Source organism: Dermatophagoides farinae, chromosome 10 (genome assembly GCF_024713945.1).
Source record: "Dermatophagoides farinae isolate YC_2012a chromosome 10, ASM2471394v1, whole genome shotgun sequence".
NCBI classification, from domain to species: Eukaryota; Metazoa; Arthropoda; class Arachnida; order Sarcoptiformes; family Pyroglyphidae; genus Dermatophagoides; species Dermatophagoides farinae.
This window is the reverse complement of record NC_134686.1, coordinates 1,854,959-1,872,140: the sequence shown is the minus strand read 5'-3', so window position 1 is coordinate 1,872,140 and position 17,182 is coordinate 1,854,959. Positions and strand designations below refer to the sequence as shown.

General features: G+C 30.3%; 2 protein-coding genes across 14 annotated transcripts; one reads left to right on the top strand and one right to left on the bottom strand.

The window, feature by feature from the left end:
- Positions 1 to 248: 248 nt before the first annotated feature.
- Positions 249 to 9,949, bottom strand: Ssdp (Sequence-specific single-stranded DNA-binding protein). 11 transcript variants are annotated; one of them, XM_075734689.1, is made up of 16 exons: positions 7,748 to 9,874; positions 7,422 to 7,616; positions 7,264 to 7,336; positions 7,100 to 7,161; positions 6,946 to 7,030; positions 5,787 to 5,831; positions 4,086 to 4,169; positions 3,908 to 4,012; positions 3,771 to 3,851; positions 3,641 to 3,701; positions 3,417 to 3,446; positions 3,074 to 3,321; positions 2,884 to 3,007; positions 2,767 to 2,825; positions 2,490 to 2,693; positions 249 to 2,407 (listed from the first exon to the last, which is right to left on the bottom strand). In XM_075734689.1, exons 2-16 carry the CDS (start codon positions 7,475 to 7,477, stop codon positions 2,297 to 2,299), a joined length of 1,428 nt encoding a protein of 475 aa, XP_075590804.1. In that variant the 5' UTR covers positions 7,478 to 7,616; positions 7,748 to 9,874; the 3' UTR covers positions 249 to 2,296. The 11 variants fall into 11 exon arrangements, with proteins under 11 accessions (XP_075590804.1, XP_046909873.1, XP_046909870.1 ...); XM_047053917.2 differs by having other exon boundaries at positions 3,771 to 3,848; positions 7,422 to 7,492; positions 9,013 to 9,864; XM_047053914.2 differs by having other exon boundaries at positions 7,422 to 7,492; positions 9,013 to 9,581.
- LOC124491282 (serine/threonine-protein phosphatase 2A activator-like) lies at positions 8,878 to 17,110 on the top strand. 3 transcript variants are annotated; one of them, XM_075734699.1, is made up of 6 exons: positions 8,878 to 8,980; positions 9,225 to 9,611; positions 15,993 to 16,215; positions 16,288 to 16,466; positions 16,565 to 16,923; positions 17,005 to 17,110. In XM_075734699.1, the coding sequence occupies exons 1-5, from the start codon at positions 8,978 to 8,980 to the stop codon at positions 16,811 to 16,813; spliced, it is 1,041 nt and encodes a 346-aa protein (XP_075590814.1). In that variant the 5' UTR covers positions 8,878 to 8,977; the 3' UTR covers positions 16,814 to 16,923; positions 17,005 to 17,110. The 3 variants fall into 3 exon arrangements, with proteins under 3 accessions (XP_075590814.1, XP_075590813.1, XP_075590812.1); XM_075734698.1 differs by lacking the exons at positions 8,878 to 8,980; positions 9,225 to 9,611 and adding an exon at positions 14,543 to 15,030 and having other exon boundaries at positions 15,104 to 16,215; positions 17,015 to 17,110; XM_075734697.1 differs by lacking the exons at positions 8,878 to 8,980; positions 9,225 to 9,611 and adding an exon at positions 14,543 to 15,030 and having other exon boundaries at positions 15,104 to 16,215.
- The last annotated feature ends 72 nt before the right edge of the window (positions 17,111 to 17,182 follow it).

Below are 17,182 nucleotides of genomic sequence, written 5' to 3'. Positions count from 1 at the left end.
AATGGCCAACAATTAAATAGTACTCCGCCCATCAAAATCATTATTGAACCAATCATGGTTTGGCCACACCTTTTTTTTGTACATGCATGTCTGTATGTGTAAGGTTAACACAAATATTTGTTATATCCGATAGATGGCAGCAGTATATGGTGAAAAAATGCATTTTTTTTTACACTTCGAATGTTGGCTTACCTGATGAAATTCTTGACAAGAATTTTTTTGGAATAAAAAAGAAATTCCTTATTATCTTTTATATATGATAATTATTTATTTTAACTTTATATTATTTTTTTTTTGCAATGAAAATTTTATAATCAAAATTTTTTTTCCGTTTTTTTTGTCGTTGTTGTTTATGATGATGTTGCAAAAAAAATGATGATAATGATGAGAAAATAGTGTGTGTGTGTGTGTGTGTCTGAGTCAAAGAGACAGAGAAATGAATGAATATCAATGAAAACAAAAAACAAAAAAAAATGAGACACTGAAAAAAAATGATGCCGAATTTGGTGTTTTCAGGAAAATTTCACCATTCAAATTGTGTGTATACAAATTACAAAAGAAAAAAATCATGATGATCATCATTGTGTGTGATGAGTGTGTATGTGATGAAATTGAATTTTTTTTTCGTTTATAGTGTAAGAATAAAACAAAACAAGAATCGATAATGAATCGGCCAATAATGAAAGAGAATTTTAATCGAATGTTGATCCATTATTTTTTTTGGATAATAAGAATTTGTTGTTGTTGTTGTTGTTGAGAATCATAAGAATAATGAATGATGATGATGATGATGACAACAGACAATAATGATCAATATGATAATGATGATAAAATTGCAATGTTTTTTTGTTTTTAATTAAAAAAAAAATGAATATAAGTGGTGTGTGCATGTGCATGTGTGTGTGATGACAATGAATTAAGATGCATGCAAAAATGTTGATGATGATAATCGATATTTATATATTCAAATGAGGATTTTTGTTTCAAATCAGATTATCTGTGATTTTATCAATTTTTTTGTTGTTTTCTTTAAAATATATAAATTAAAATCAATTAAGAAATTTACACAATGGGAGAAAAATTTTTTTTTTTTTTTTTGATCAATTTTCATTCATTCGCGATTTGTGAATAAATATCGATATTGATGACGATGGTGACTATCGATTTTAATCGATTATATATTTAGTCATGTTCATTTCCTTTCATATAATGTGCATGCAAGTGTGTGTGTGTGTGTGTATGCAGGTGTGTGTAGCTTTGGATCAAAATAGACAGACAGACAGACAGAAAGAAAAAAAAATTGAACTAATTGAATAAAGAAAGACCGGAAAAAAAACGATGGTGAAGACAACAAATTAATAAAAAAAAAAAAATAAATAAATTATATATGTATCAACACTATATATGTGGAAAAAATTGATTAATTGAAATAAAAATTCAAACAGTGTGTATGAGTGTGGGTGGGTGTGTTTGTGATACAAATACATTCACCATCATCATCATCATCAATGTTTAAATTAAATGGGGAAAAAAAAGCAATAGTTTCTACGGCGAACACACACCAACACACACACACACCACTTGTGATCAACACTTTTTGTTTCATATGAAATGAGATGAAAAGAAAATAAAAAAAAAAGAAACAAAGCAAATAAGAAAAAAACAATAAAATCAATCAATCAATCAATATGATGATGATGGTGATGATTATGTTTAAGGGAAAGTGTTGCATAATGATGATGATGGTGATTAAATAGAATTTTTTTTTTAAATGCATTCATGCTTGTGTATGTGTGTTGTGGGTGGTGGTGGTGGTAGTAGTGGTGCAAAAAGAAATCAATAAAGAAATTTTCCAGTATTTATAGGAAATTCTTGTTTCGGAATGCAAAATAAAAAAAATGATGATGATTGAATTACTTCAATTATATATGTTGTTGACAATGATGATTTGTTTTTTGCATTATTTTTTTTTTTTTTTTGGTGGAGTATGTGTGTGTGTGTGTGTTGAATATAATTAAAATTTAAGAGAAAAAGAGAGAAGAATCGCAATAATTAATAATAAAATTATGCATTTTTGTATCAGAACGTATTTTGTTGTAGTTGTAGTTGTTGTTGTCCATTAGTAATGATCAATAAGTTTGTTTGGTTCAAATTTCGAAAATGTTGATATAAATGATGATGATGATGATGAGGGAAAAAGGATGCAAAGAATGTTTGATGATAATGATAATGATGATTATACAAATTTTCTTCTTTTTTTTTGGAAATATTCATAATTTGTTTGTCTTCATTGTTTTCATTGCATAAAAAAATCCTGATGATCAGTTGGTGTTTCTTTTTCAAACCTTTTCGCTTCTTCTTGCATAGTTTCTTTTATTTTCAATATAGCCGCAGATTCATTTTGATCCTATATATTCATATATGATAAAGGTATGTTTATGTGATTTTGATTTTTTTTTTTTTTTTTTTTTTTGGTGTTGAAAACTTACATTTTCTTGTCCATAAGCCGTTATATCATAACCGATAGGTGGCCCACTATCCTCTCTAGGCGTCCCTGGTCCATTCGCTGGTGAACTTTTCATACCATCCATACCATCACCAGGATTTGACATACCATTCATTACCGGTGGTACCATATCACCACCCATTGGACCTATAGGACCATCTGGACCACCAGGTGCCATTGAAAATTGCTGTTTTTTTTTTTGGTTGAAAAAAAACAATAATAAATATTGTGAAAATCGAGAATTTCTCAATATAACTTACCCCTGGTCCAACTGGTTTCATCATTGAATACATTCCATCACCACCAGAACCGGTAGAATCTATGATAAAAAGAATTGAAAATCAAAAACCAGTTTCAAATATGAAAAAAAACTAAACCTCTTCCACCGGGATTCGGTGTACCCATTCTATGACTGGCAGGAGAATATGGTCCTGATGAACCTTGAGGACTGGGCATAATTGGCGTTCCAGGTCCAGGACCAGAACCAGAACCAGGTGGACCCTAAGACGATAGAGAGATGAAAATAACTCAGTTTTATGTTCAAACTATCATCAAAAAAAAACATACTGCATAATGATTGCCTGGTGAAGCTGATGAGTAATTCATATTTGATGTATTTGGTTGTTGCCATGGTCTACCGCCTCCAGGTGGCATACCCATACCTGGTGGCATTGGTCCACCGGGTCCAGGTCCAGGACCCATTGAGTTTGGTGGTGGTGGTCTCATACCGCCGTATCCACCCGGTGCCATTGGACCCATTGGTTGACCTCGAGGATGATTTAATCGAGGATTCATTGAATTCATACCACCGGGACCTGATGATGATAAACACAACAAAAAAATGATAATTAGAAAAAATGAAAACAAGAATAAAAAATTCCATATAATAAATAATGAAAAGGAAATTTACCTGGTTGCCAACCAACAAAATCACCTTCACCTTTTTTTTGGTTTCGATTTTTGATAATGAAATTGAAAAAAAGGCAAGGAAAGATTAGGAAAAAAATCGGACAATAATTACAAATACAAATCAAAAGACAAAAGTGTTATGACAACGACAATGACAACAACAACAATAACAACAAATAAATGGCGTGCAATATTCAATCTGGAAAAATAATCAATTTTGTTTACCTTGACGTGATGGATCCATATTGTTCGGCATCAAAGGCTGTCCGGGTACACCTCCAGATGGCTATTGTGTGCAATAATAATGATAAGTTTTTGATTATAATAATTGCATAAAAAATTGAAAGTTTCATACATTAAAATCCACTTGTTGAGGCATACGAACACCACCCGGTCCTCTTGGACCACCAGGAGGATATCTTGGAGACATAAACTGCTGAAAAAGATTTATTAGAAAATTTATATTCTTATAATCGGAAATCCAAAATATACCTGATTTTGCATCATTTGACTATGTGGTGGTGGAGGAGGAGGCTGAGAATGTGGGGACGGCTGTGATACAGGTTGTTGTGGTGGCGAAGGTCGCATATGTGAATTCTAAATTTTTAAATTCAAATAAAAACGATTATTAAACAACAGAAAAATCGATAGAAAATATATGTAAATTTACCGTAAAAAAGCCTGCTGGAGGCATTGGTCCACCGGGCATTCCATCATTTGGTATCTGATTTAGTGGACTTGGTGCTGTTGGATTCTATTATAAAAACAAAATGAAATATCAATATCCACAACAATTTTCAATACTAATAAAATTGATCAACAAATGACTAGAATCAATCTGATTTTCCAATTATTATTATTCTATAATAATAAAATCGTATCAAGATCATCAGTTTTGTTTAATCTACCAATATCTCTCTCGCTTTCTCTCTATTAATGATAATATTTCGAATGCTATCATAAACAACAACAATTTCGGGTTATGTGTGTGTGTGTGTGTGTGTGTGTGTGTGTGTCTGATCAACGACCATTCTCACAAAGGGTTAATGAACGGAACCTGTAAACAAGAACAAAAAAAATATACCGGTATATAGATCCAATTATTTCCATATATATGTACCAATGTCTCTTGTCATTTCTCTTTTTTTACGAACATAGTGTAATCATCATTAACCACCATAAGCATATCATAATTTTACAATTGAAATGGACAAAAAAAAATGAATCAAAAACCTATCTATACCATGTTTCGATTATAACAGAAGCTATGGAATAATGATCATCATCATCATCATCATCATGATAATCATCATTGTCGCTTCTTTCATAAGAAAAAAGACACCCAGAATAAAAAAAAACAAAATATTTGAAGAGAGACAATAATAAAAATAGATAAAGATAAATCATACAGGTAAAGAGAGCAAGAAGAGTTACCAGTTATACATAGCATTTCATAATAATGAACAACAACAATTCAACCCAAAAACAACAACCACCCAAACAAAACCAAAAAAAAAAAAAAAAACATGAAGATGAAATAGGAAGAAGAAATAAAAAAAAGTAATGCAATTGCAATGTAAAAATAATCAAAGGTAGAAAAAGAAAACAAGTCTTTCAGGTTATACTATGTTCAAACTATACCCACATTCATTTTGTATTGTATCGGATGGCTGGTTGGTTGGTTAGTTGTTTTTTTCCCGTATTTTTTTTGTTGAATCGACAATTCTCATTCAAATAATGGTTTCAACTTGTTGTTGTTGTTGTTGTTGAACCTCGATCACTGATAACAACAACAACTATGACCCAAGACAAGAACAAGAACAAAGGTCGTGACCATTATGAACATCAGACAGTGTATGAGAGTGTGTGTGTGTGTGTGTGTGTGTGTGTGTGTGTATGTGAGAAAGAGAATTCAACCTGAATTTGACGTTTATGTAATCATCGTCATCAGGTTCATCGTTCAATTTTATTTTTTCAAACGAATAAATAGGAACAACACAACAAAGACAATCCTATCTTTATGGCTATTTTAACCCTAACTAATAATAACAAATGAATGAATGAATGACAATAATTCAAGTAATAAACACAAGTTGTGTATATATGTGTGTGTGTTCTTGAACAAAATCATAATATAAATGTGGATATATATATGCAAATTTTTATTTTATTCATTTTTAAATAAAATGAAACTGGATTATGATTACAATATTATCATTTGAAAGAAAAAAGTGAATAGAAATATGAAAAAGGAAAAGAAAAAGAATTGATTTGATTTGATTGATTGATTGATCTCGAAATGATAGATTGATATTATTAGAAAACACAAAAGCAAAAATTCCAGCAGAAATAGACAGATAGAGAAACTTACATGGGCAGCAATTCCATTGACAGTATATCCCGAATTGACAAATCCCTATAGTGATGATGATTGTAGATTGAAAATGAAGAAGAATAAGGAGAAGAAGAAGAAAAATACAGTATATAGATAGATAGATAGATATATAGTGAGAAAATATACAGAATTTAAAAAAACGAAAAATAAAAAGGCAAGATAAAAAAATGAACAAGAAATTTAAAAATATCCAGTGTGTGTGTAAAATACAAGAATATTATGCAGTATGCCGGTTTTCTTGTATTTTTGATTAAATATTTAATAGAAAACAGAAATCAGAATCATTCAAAAACAAAAAAAGTATCTGGAAAACAGAATTAATGGATGAAAAATATTCAAGAGGTACAGGTGTGTGTACATTCCTTCAAAGATTTTATATACTCTCATTGCTAATTTTTAATTCTAATTCTGATTTTCATGTATCGAAATATCGACTATAACGGTTTCATTATGGTAATACAAATGGGAATTTTCATGGACCACATCATCATCAATAGGTTTTGTGTTGCAAGATTAACAACAACAACCTGGTTATTTTTAATGATAAGTAAGAGAAAAGAAATAACGAAATTCTACAGCGACATTACATACACATCAACATCATCATCATCATCACCATCATGCCCAAAAAAACCACCATCATACTAGTGTGGAATCACAGAACCATTATAGAATAAGAATAAAGGTAGTATAGGTACCAACCACACTACTCATATGCAAACATGCACACACACACACACACACACAAAAAGGGCCTCAGAGTGAAAAAAAAGTACAAATTTTTGGAATGCATGCGCCATTTTTTTTCATTTAGGTTTGAAATTCTTACCCCACAAGTAAAAAAAAAAATTCTCTATCTAGTTATTCTATATGCATCTATATGTTATTACGTTAACGAATTCATTAAAACATTAATTACGAAATATTATAATCGGTAGATATATTGCGATGATTGGTCAGGTTAAACCAACCAAACAAACAAAAAGAGATTAATTCTGGCCATGTCTTTAGATGAATTCATAATGGATAAATTTGTGTGTGTGTGGGTGTGTATAAATAACAACAAAAATCAACAAAACAAAAAATCCAAATCAAAAAAACTTAAATGAAAAAAACAAAAAACATTGCCACTTACATAATCATGGAACGCTTTGGCTTCACTAGAGTGTTCACAAGTATCACGCCGTTCTGGAGCTGCACAATAAAGATCCCAGAAAACACTGAATGAAACAAAACAAAAAAAAATTAATCTCAATTCTTAAATTCTCAATCCGAAAAGTAATACTTACCACCACCAAGAATGAAGAAATCCAGGCGGTTCGCCTAATGTAATATTCTTTTCCCATCGTATCTTTTTTTATTATCAAAAAAAAAAAAAATATTCAATCATTAAAAAGCTCCAATTCTTGCATCCGGTGTATGTTTTTTTTTGTTCAAAATTCTTTATTTTTACCTCTGATAGAAAAGTTTGCGCAGCTTTCTGAGCGCCCACGTGTAGTAAATATTCATATACGTAGAGTGCTAGCCTGAATTTAAAAAAAAATAAAGAAAAATTAAATTCAATTTCAAGAATTTAAATGTAATCTATATCCACATGAACAAAATACTTACTTTTCACGCGCCTGGGCATCAGAAGGAACGGTCGTGCCTTTCCCCTTGGCATACATGACCTTAACGTTTGGCTTTTGACATAATCATAATGGTAATGGAAAGGGGAGAAGAAAAAAAGAAGAAAACGAATTAATTTTATGAAAATTCTGGAAACTGAATAATTCTGGTTGTAACCGATTTTTCTCAGGTAATATACTAGATCAGGGCTTCTTAAACTTTTTTCATTCGCGACCCCATTTCATGATTGCTCTACACAAATACACGTCAAAAATTTTGCTACGCGACCCCATTCGGGGTCGCGACCCATAGTTTAAGAAGCCCTGTACTAGATGAAAACCGATATTTTGCAACAACAAAAAACAAAAAAATTTGCAATCCAAATCTGGATAAAAAACAAAAAAAAAATATATGCAATGATTTCTGATTTAAACGATGATGATCATCGTCATTATCATCATTTATATTTTATGTCGTTGATCTACACACACACACACACACACACGCGCGTAAAAAAAGGTAACTTTTGTTTGTTTTGATCAAGTATCATATACTGATGATGATGATGGCAATGATTTCAGAAAAAAAATGATAATTGGTGGTGACAATGACAACACGTTGATGATGGTGGTGGTGATGGATTAAACACAAACACGAATCATCATCATCATCATCACAAATGATGGTAGTGTTTGTTTTTTTGAAATTGATTCTTTCAAAAAAAAATTTTTTTTTTTATACATGATGTATACATGTTGTGTTATCAATCGGTTGTGTTGAAATAGTATTATTGTATAAACCAAAAATACCAATATAGTCGAATGATGATGATGATGATGGTTCGAGTTGGTGATGATGACGAAATATAAAAAAAAAAATTTGGAAACACAAGACAATAATAACACTTGTTACTATGGTATTTTTTTTTCTTCCAAAATGGTTTGTATTGTAAAATAGTGGTTTAGAATCGGTTGTTTGTTTGTGGCTCAAATTTGAGTCGTTTTTTTTTGGAGAAAATTATCAATCAATCGACCGATTGAATCGAGAATCGTGTGCATTATGATAAAAAATAAAAGGCAGACAGACAGACAGAAAGACGGAAAAATAAATAAATATTTAGATAATCACACAAAGGAAATGGAGAAGCCGGATGTATTTTAAATTTGTGATTTTTGTTCATTTTTTTCATTTCAAGAATCATGGAATTACAAAAAAAAAACAGACGAAGTAAAAATTCTATTTCTCTCGAAAAAAAACAATTCTTAAATCATCATTAATAAAGAATTTCGAATGTTGAAAAAAACACGTCATTTATGAAAGAATCATGATTAAATAAAAAAAAACATGCGCATATCGAATTGAATGTATTCGAGAATCATCATTTTTGTCTCCAACAACACTCAAAATAATCATTTACCGAATTCGTGTTTTGTTTTTTCGAAAAAAAACGACGAAAATTCTTGAAATCAAAAAAAAAAATCATCTCTTGATTAACATCGGTTTTCACTAACGAAACAATCGGTACAACCAAAAAAATTATCGGTTAAACAACAACAGAAATGGTAAGTGATTTTGATGTCATTTCAATTTTTACCTGTCATTAATAGAAGAAATGAATAATATCCATGAAAATAATTAATAGTTTGAATTGAAAATATAAGAGCTGATGATTAGTTTTAAATTCAGCTGAATTCAGTTTTGTTGTTGTTGTTTGAATGAATGAAAAAAAAAATGTCAAATTTTCTAAAAGGATGACAATGGATGTTATTTGGTTGAATTTATCAAATCAATTAATTTATTATACAGGATCAAGATGAATTGGAAAAACAAACATCAAACAGAATTGACGATATTGACGATGATGATGATGATAATGAAATTAAAACAACAACATCAACAGCAAAAACAACAAAAACAATGCAAGCTAAAACAACAGCAACAACAACAACAACAATGATGATGATGAAAAGACCAATAAAATGGTCAGATTTTTCACTATCAGCTGATACTTTGGTAAAAATTTCGAAAAAAATTCACATTCAAATTGATGATGATAAAAAATGTCAAAATGAATACTGTACTTCAAATGAACAATCACAACAACAACAACAACGACAAGAATATCAAGATGAAACAACGTGGTTGAAAAAGTTTTTGATGAAAATGAAGAATATTGGTTGTCAATCGTTGTCGGTAAGTTTTGTCGAAATTCTTTTACTTGATATTTTTTTTTTATTGTGATGATGGATGAATAAGTATCGCACTGAAAAAAACAACAACAACATGAATGTTGATCATGAATGAATGAATGAATGGTGGTTATATTTTTTTTTTGTTTGTTTGTTTGTTTGTTTGTTGAGAATTTTTGCTTCTTATTATTATTTTTTTGGTTTTGTCACCCAAAAACACACACACACACATACACATACACACTGTATTGTGAATCAATGAAGATTATTTTTTTTTTTCATCAGAATATACACATACTTATAAAATCCATACATCACACACACACACACACAGAAACATACAACTCTTAGCTAGGGTTTGGAACACATACACACACACACATTATATTTTTACCACCACCAATATAGAGATAGAATAGATAGAGACTTTATTATTCTTTCTTTTTTTTTCAAGTATTTTTCTGTGTGTGTGTGTGTGTTATATGAAGATTGTATATTATTCTTTCATATAAATGTATTGTTTGTGTGTGTAATGTGTGTGTAATGTATGTGTGTCTTGTATACGAGAATCCGAATCGGGATTTTTTTTTTCGGTTCGTATTTCTTCTCACTCTTCTTTGTATATATAATATATATAAATGTATGTATGTATGTATATAATGTATGTTTGTGTGTGTGTCGGTTTTTTTTTTCGTATTGTAAAAATAAAAAAAAAATACAATTTTTCTCTCTCTCTTCTTTTTTTTGGTTTAATGTGTTTGTTCAATAGAAAATGTATATTCGCGCATATGCGTGAATCTCAAATTTTTTTTCTGTTTCCCAATATCTCTTCTCATTTCTCTTTTTTTTTTTGGTTTCGGTATGTATTTTTGTTAGTTGGAAAAAAAATGATACTAGTATAGTGGTAGTGGTTATTATTTGGTGACCATGATGATGATGATGATGATGATGTTGGATCATTATAATGGAGAAATACTGTGTGATAGCAATAAGCGAGAGAGAGAGAGAATATGATACATACAAAAATAGAATGGTTGTAGTGGTAATTTTAGAATATGTTATCAGTCATGCTACTACTTTTGTTTCTGAATTTGATTTATATCATTAGCATTGGTGTTGTGGTGGTGGTGGTTGTGGTGGTTGATCCCATTGTGTGCATATGTAACGAGATTGTTCCTGTATATTGTTTCCTAAATAATAGTGGTATTGATTATGATAAACCAGCATTATAGTAGCATGAATAATAATTGCCCGATTAGTAGTGGTATATATTAATGAAATGAATGTGTGTAAATTGAATTTTTTTTTTTTGGTATTTTCAGAATTTTTTTTCGATGAACATTTTTTTTCTTTCGTTAAAAGAATATTCTGAAGGATTTTATATTATTTTGCCTGTTTAATAGTTAGTGTACTGGCCTTTTTCATTAAATGTTTATGTAGATGACTTGCGCGCTTTGGTTGATCCGACCGTATGGCCCTTTCTTTCATTCTGGACTTTTATTTTGTGAAATGTTCTCTCTTGATTCTAACTTTATTCATAGAGAAAAAGAGAAATAGAGAGAATGCACAGTGTCTTTTGGCCTTTGTGAGATTATGATGATGAAGTATAAACACAAGACGACGACGACGTATCCATGCCATTCTTGTTGGAAATGGAGAGCATACACACACACTAATGCGAATATATTTGGATGTATGTGTGTGTGTGTGTGCTTGGTTGGTTCCGTTCGGTTCGGTTCAACCAGATCCTACAAATTTTTTTTTTGGTCATTTTTTCGATTCAACCAAAAAAAAAAAACTATTGAAACAGCAATGGCGGTAGCATCATTATTTTTGACGCATGCGTATTCATAGTGTAATAACAAAAAAAAATATCATCACAAGAGGGAGAGAGGATTTTTTTTGTTTGTTTGTATGGTTCGTTTTTATTTTTCTTTTTTAGCTAAAACAATTTTTGCACCTTTTATCATCATCACATTGATAAAATGGTTGATAATAATAAAATATTAGTATATATATTTGTGTGTGTGGAACACTTTCAGTATCAATTTTTGTTTTTTGTTTTAATTTACGCACATGCGTATACTGTCCATACATGTATCTACCGAAACAAAAAAAAAAAAGATTTTCTTTTGGATTATTTATTCTAGAGAATTTCTAAAAAAAAACAAGATCCATTTTTAAATCTTTATTAGATCCAATTCAAGATCAAAAACAAAAAAAAATGTTGCTATTTAATCCAACAACAACAACAGAAAAATAATCCACAATTTTTCACGATAATTCTCAATCACTAACAGTATTTCTATTATTGAATCGAGTTTTTACTGTATCCACAAACAAACAAACAACCACCAACCACCACCACCACCGCCGTCACCATCATCATCATCATCATCATAACCATTGCATTTGGCCACGAAAAAAACAACTCCACTCAAGAAAGAGATGATGAACAACACAACGAAACAAAACAAACTATAAATAATGATGATGATGAAAATGTATCGAAGAGAAAGAGAAAAATGATGATGGAAAAGAAAGAAAGAAAGAAAGAAAAAAAAAGAAAAATTCAAATTTATGAAAGTAGCATATATACAACACACTCATAGAAAAAATATATATATTTGATGGAATGGTCCATTGTTCACAAATGATTATGGGTTAGTACCGCAGCAATATATACCGCATGCCTATACCAGAGAGAGAGAGAGAGAATACAAAACCAGAAAACCAACCAACGAACAACCTATATTGTGAACCACTTTTATTGCGCGCCAAATTTTTTTTTTTATATTCACTACATCTATCCCAATTTATTTAACTGGTGGTGGTGGTGGTGGTGGTGGTGTCTATTCTCTATTTTTTTCAAATGTTGGTGATGGTGGTGGTGGTGGTGTTTTGCCTGTAAAATTTTTTTGGTTTCTGGTTTAGAAAATCACCACCACCACACTCCACCATTATTTTTTTTTCTCCCTTGTTTTTTTTTCGCTTTTTGTGGCTATAATAATGATAATATATATAAAAGTATAATGAGAATAACAACAACAACAACAACATGAAAAAAAAAATCTAAAAACCAGTTGTTGGCTGGTTTTATTTTTATTTTTATTTTTTTTTTTTGCTCTTCCCCTTGTGTAGGTTTTTTTTTCATGCCATTTGTCGATATATTTCGTTTCGATTTGTATTTTGTTTTTTTTTCTGGTAGTCGTGCGGGTGGTGGTGGTGGTGTTGGTGGACGAATCCATTTTTCAAGTTTTCTATTTGAATTCAATAGGAAAAAAAATGCATGGATGATGATGATCATCATCATCAACATTTCGATGATAATAATGATGATGAAGTTATGGCTATTTTGATACTGGTGGTGGTGGTGGTGGTGTTTGATGGATTTTTTTTTCTTTACTGAATTTCAAGTCATTTTATGTGTCATACTATGTTAATATATTTTTTGGGGATATACCACTACTGATACTATTACCACTACCATAAGATTGATTCTGTTTGGATTCTTCACTTATAGGTTCCAGAACCAGTAGAATATTCTTGTATGTTTTGTGCAATAAGATAGAATCACCTATTCTGTGTGTGTGTTGGTGTGTGTATGTGTGTGAATCTAGAATTTTTTTTTGCTTTTCATATATTCATTCTATCGGAAATTATTCTTTCGTGTTTTTTTTTGATTTTCACTTGAATATATTTTTTTCTATTTCCATTATATTTTGTTCAGTTTTTTTTTAAAAATTCAGTCTTCTGGTTTGGTTGAATGGTTCATGGTTTCATTTCCATTCACCGGATTGATCACTTTTTTTTTCCTACTATTCAAATCTGGTTTGTTGGAATAGATAGATGTATACAGAGAGAGAGAGAGAGAGAGAGAGAGAGAGAGAGAGAGAGAGAGAGAGAGAGAGAGAGAGAGAGAGAGAGAGAGAGAGAGAGAGAGAGAGAGAGAGAGAGAGAGAGAGAGAGAGAGAGAGAGAGAGTATTTTTTTTCGGGGATATCCCTAGAATCTAAATGGATTTTTGGATTTTTCTTCTTGGGTTAAACTGGCTGGTTGGTTGGTTGGTTGGTTGGTTGCCTAGTAGTTGGTCATCAAACATTCTAACCAGCCATTGCTTGTTTGTTTAGAGTGAAAGGTATATTTGATACACTACTAACTACTACTACTAACTGACTAATATGGTATTTAAATTCATTTTATTCAAGAATAATATGATGATTCCTATGCCAATAAATAGGAATTTTCAAAAACAAAAATTTGAGAAATAGAAAGAAAAAAGAATGAATCCTGAATATATCCATTATTCGATATTCTGTATACATGAATCGATTCTAGCCCGGCATAATAAAATGATGATAATGAAATCATCTCTAACAATTGAAGAAAACTACAACAACAACAACAGAAGATGAAAAGAACCGGAAGAATGAAAAAAAAAATTAATTTAAAAATGAACAAAAAAAAAATCTACACCGAAAGGCATATAACACATGCGTATTATATTCAAGGCACGTGGATTGTTTTGAAGATAAACGTTTTTTTTTCGTTGTTGTTGTTGTTGTTGCATCTCGAAATATATTTTTGATTGTTTTATTGAATAAAAAAAGACAATAATAAGCCTGATGATGATAATTAACCACATGAATGGATGTGGATTCTTTCTTTTTTTTTATTGGAAAAAAAATCAATCGATGCAATCGAATGATGATGATGATGGTGGTGATGGTGATGGCTTTTGTCCATCCGTTTTGGTTTTTTCTACTTTTAAATTGATTGTAATTTTTGTGTTTGGTTTCCGTGATCATCAAGGTTGTCGATTAATTTTTTTTTTTTTTTTTTTGAAATAAAAATCCTACTATGGGGACATCTAGTTGATTTGAATCGAATTTTTTTTTGGAAACTTTCCTTTTTTCAAATCAGCTGAGATGGTTTATCTTGCTCTCTCTTGGTTTTTGTGTGTACGTGTGTTTTAAGTATTTTACATTTGAATTAAATTATTAAAATTTCAATAATGAATTCCAAAGGTGATTTTATTCACCACAATGTTGTTCATGATGATGATGATCGAATCACTGGCCAACAACAACAACAACAACAGCAATCAAAATCGAATGTTGTTGTTGATGTTGATGATGATGATGATGATGATGATGGTGGTGGTGATGAAATAATTGAAACAAAATGTTGTCGCCGTATATTGAACACAACCGATATGGAAATGTGGCTTCATTCGGAAGCATATCGTGATTATTTAAATTTCATTAAATTACTAAATGAATTTGCAAAAGGTGTACATAATCGTGTGTTTCAATCACGTAATGAAATTGATGATGTTCATTTGAAAAATGTTATACGTTTACTTGATCATCTTGGCGATCTTTGTGATCGAATTGAACCTATTAATGATGATAAAAATCAAAGGTAGGCTATTATTGGCTACTGTTGCATTTTTTTCGTGTGTCGTGATTTTAATTTTCATTTCCATTGATATTAGATTCGGTAATAAAGCCTATCGGATATGGTTTGATCAAATGTTATCATATATTCATGATGAATTAATCGATATTTTTGGCCATGAATATGGTACTGAATTAGCATATTATTTAGCCGATTCATTTGGTAATAAAGTTCGTATCGATTATGGAACTGGACATGAAATGTGTTTCATCATATTTCTAATGGGCATCTATAAATTAATATTAATACCGAATGCATTGGAAAAATCTGATGGTGAAACCTTTTCAAGACAAATTTTTCAATCATTTAGTCATCAATTATTGAATATTTTTTCATTAATCTATATGCCATTGGTACGAAAAATTCAGCTACGTTATTGTTTAGAACCGGCCGGTTCACATGGTGTTTTTTCATTGGATGATTTTCAATTTTTACCATTCTATTTTGGTTCCGCACAATTAATCGATCATCCTACCATTGGTACTGGTTCATTTCCACAAGCAAATATTGCCGATCAATATAAAGATGGATATATTTTCCATTCGGCCGTTCATTTTATACATCAAGTGAAAAAAGGTCCATTCGCTGAACATTCAAATCAATTGTGGAATATAAGTGGTGTAAAGGATTGGTCGAAAATAAATAGTGGTCTATTCAAAATGTATTGTAAAGAATATCTACCTAAATTTCAAATCGTACAACATCTAGTGTTTGGGCCAAGAATTCTTGTATGGAAACGTGTATCGAAATGATTTTTTTATGTTTGTTTGTTGAATTTAAAAATCCTCATAACTGTCATTTATTCTTTCATTTCATTCATAACAACGAAAAAAATAATCATCAAAATTTTAACCCCTTGTTTGTTTTCTATCTCTTTTTGGCCAACAACAAAAAAAAAACGTAAAATAATCAATTATTATATATAGACAATTGAAGATGAACAACAGCAACAATTTTTTCTTTGTAAAACTCTCTACAGATGGCTTCATGATGATCAACCATTATGTGGTGATGGTGTTGATGATAATGATGATGCCATCATCAAATCAACATTAAATCATCACGGTACATTATATAAGTTTGAATATCACATCATCTACAATGTTAATTATCAGGCACCTGTCCTCTATTTTCACATCTGTGATCAAGGTTTGATTTGTTTTGTTTTGTTTTTTTCATATGTTTGAATTTAAAAAATTTTTTTCGCTCCGAATAATATAGATGGCAGATCCGTTTCATTAGAATGGCTATGGAATCGTTTGCCAAGTTTTCATTCAAATCTATCCAATGATCATCATGATCATCATCATTTTGGTGATAATAAACAACAGAAGAAACTGAAAAACAACATTAACAATGATGAAATTTATCAATTATTTGGCAATATAATCACACAGATTGTAAGTGATATATTTAATTGATTGATGATTTGTTTGTTTTTCATTTTCAATTGTTTCCTGTTTATATATCCATCTAAAAACAAAAAAAAAAAAAATAGAATCATCCATTATTTGGCCATGTAGTATTCATGATACATCCATGTCAAACAACATCATTGATGGGTCAAGTACTTAGCTGTAAACATTGTATTTATGGCGATAAATCACAATCGATAGATCAAAATCCTCAAAAACAATCATCGTCATCGAATGGTGGTGATCAACAATGTACATATTTAATCACTTGGCTTAGTTCATTAGCATCATATATTGGTTTACCTATGTCATTAAATTATGGTAAAATATGATTTGTGATGATTTTCAGCAGCAGCAACAACAACAACAACAAAAATCAATTGATCCGATCATCATTTGTTTGTTTTGTATTTAAATACCGGTAATATCGTAAAAAAAATAGGTAATTAGAATTATTTGTATAACGCGTGTGGAAAACTAATCGTTTTTCTTATCTGATTTGATGTCCTTGTTTTTTTTCAAGTGGATTATAGCGATAAACTAAGTTAACTGTTAAACATCCATGTATATTATCATCATTTTTTAAATGATTAAAATCCAATTTTTTTCAAATAAACAAAAAAAATTCTTTAATACGCGCGCTTTTGTTGTTGTTGTTGTTCTGCTAGAATTCTTCAAAATAAAATTCTGCAGTTTTTTTT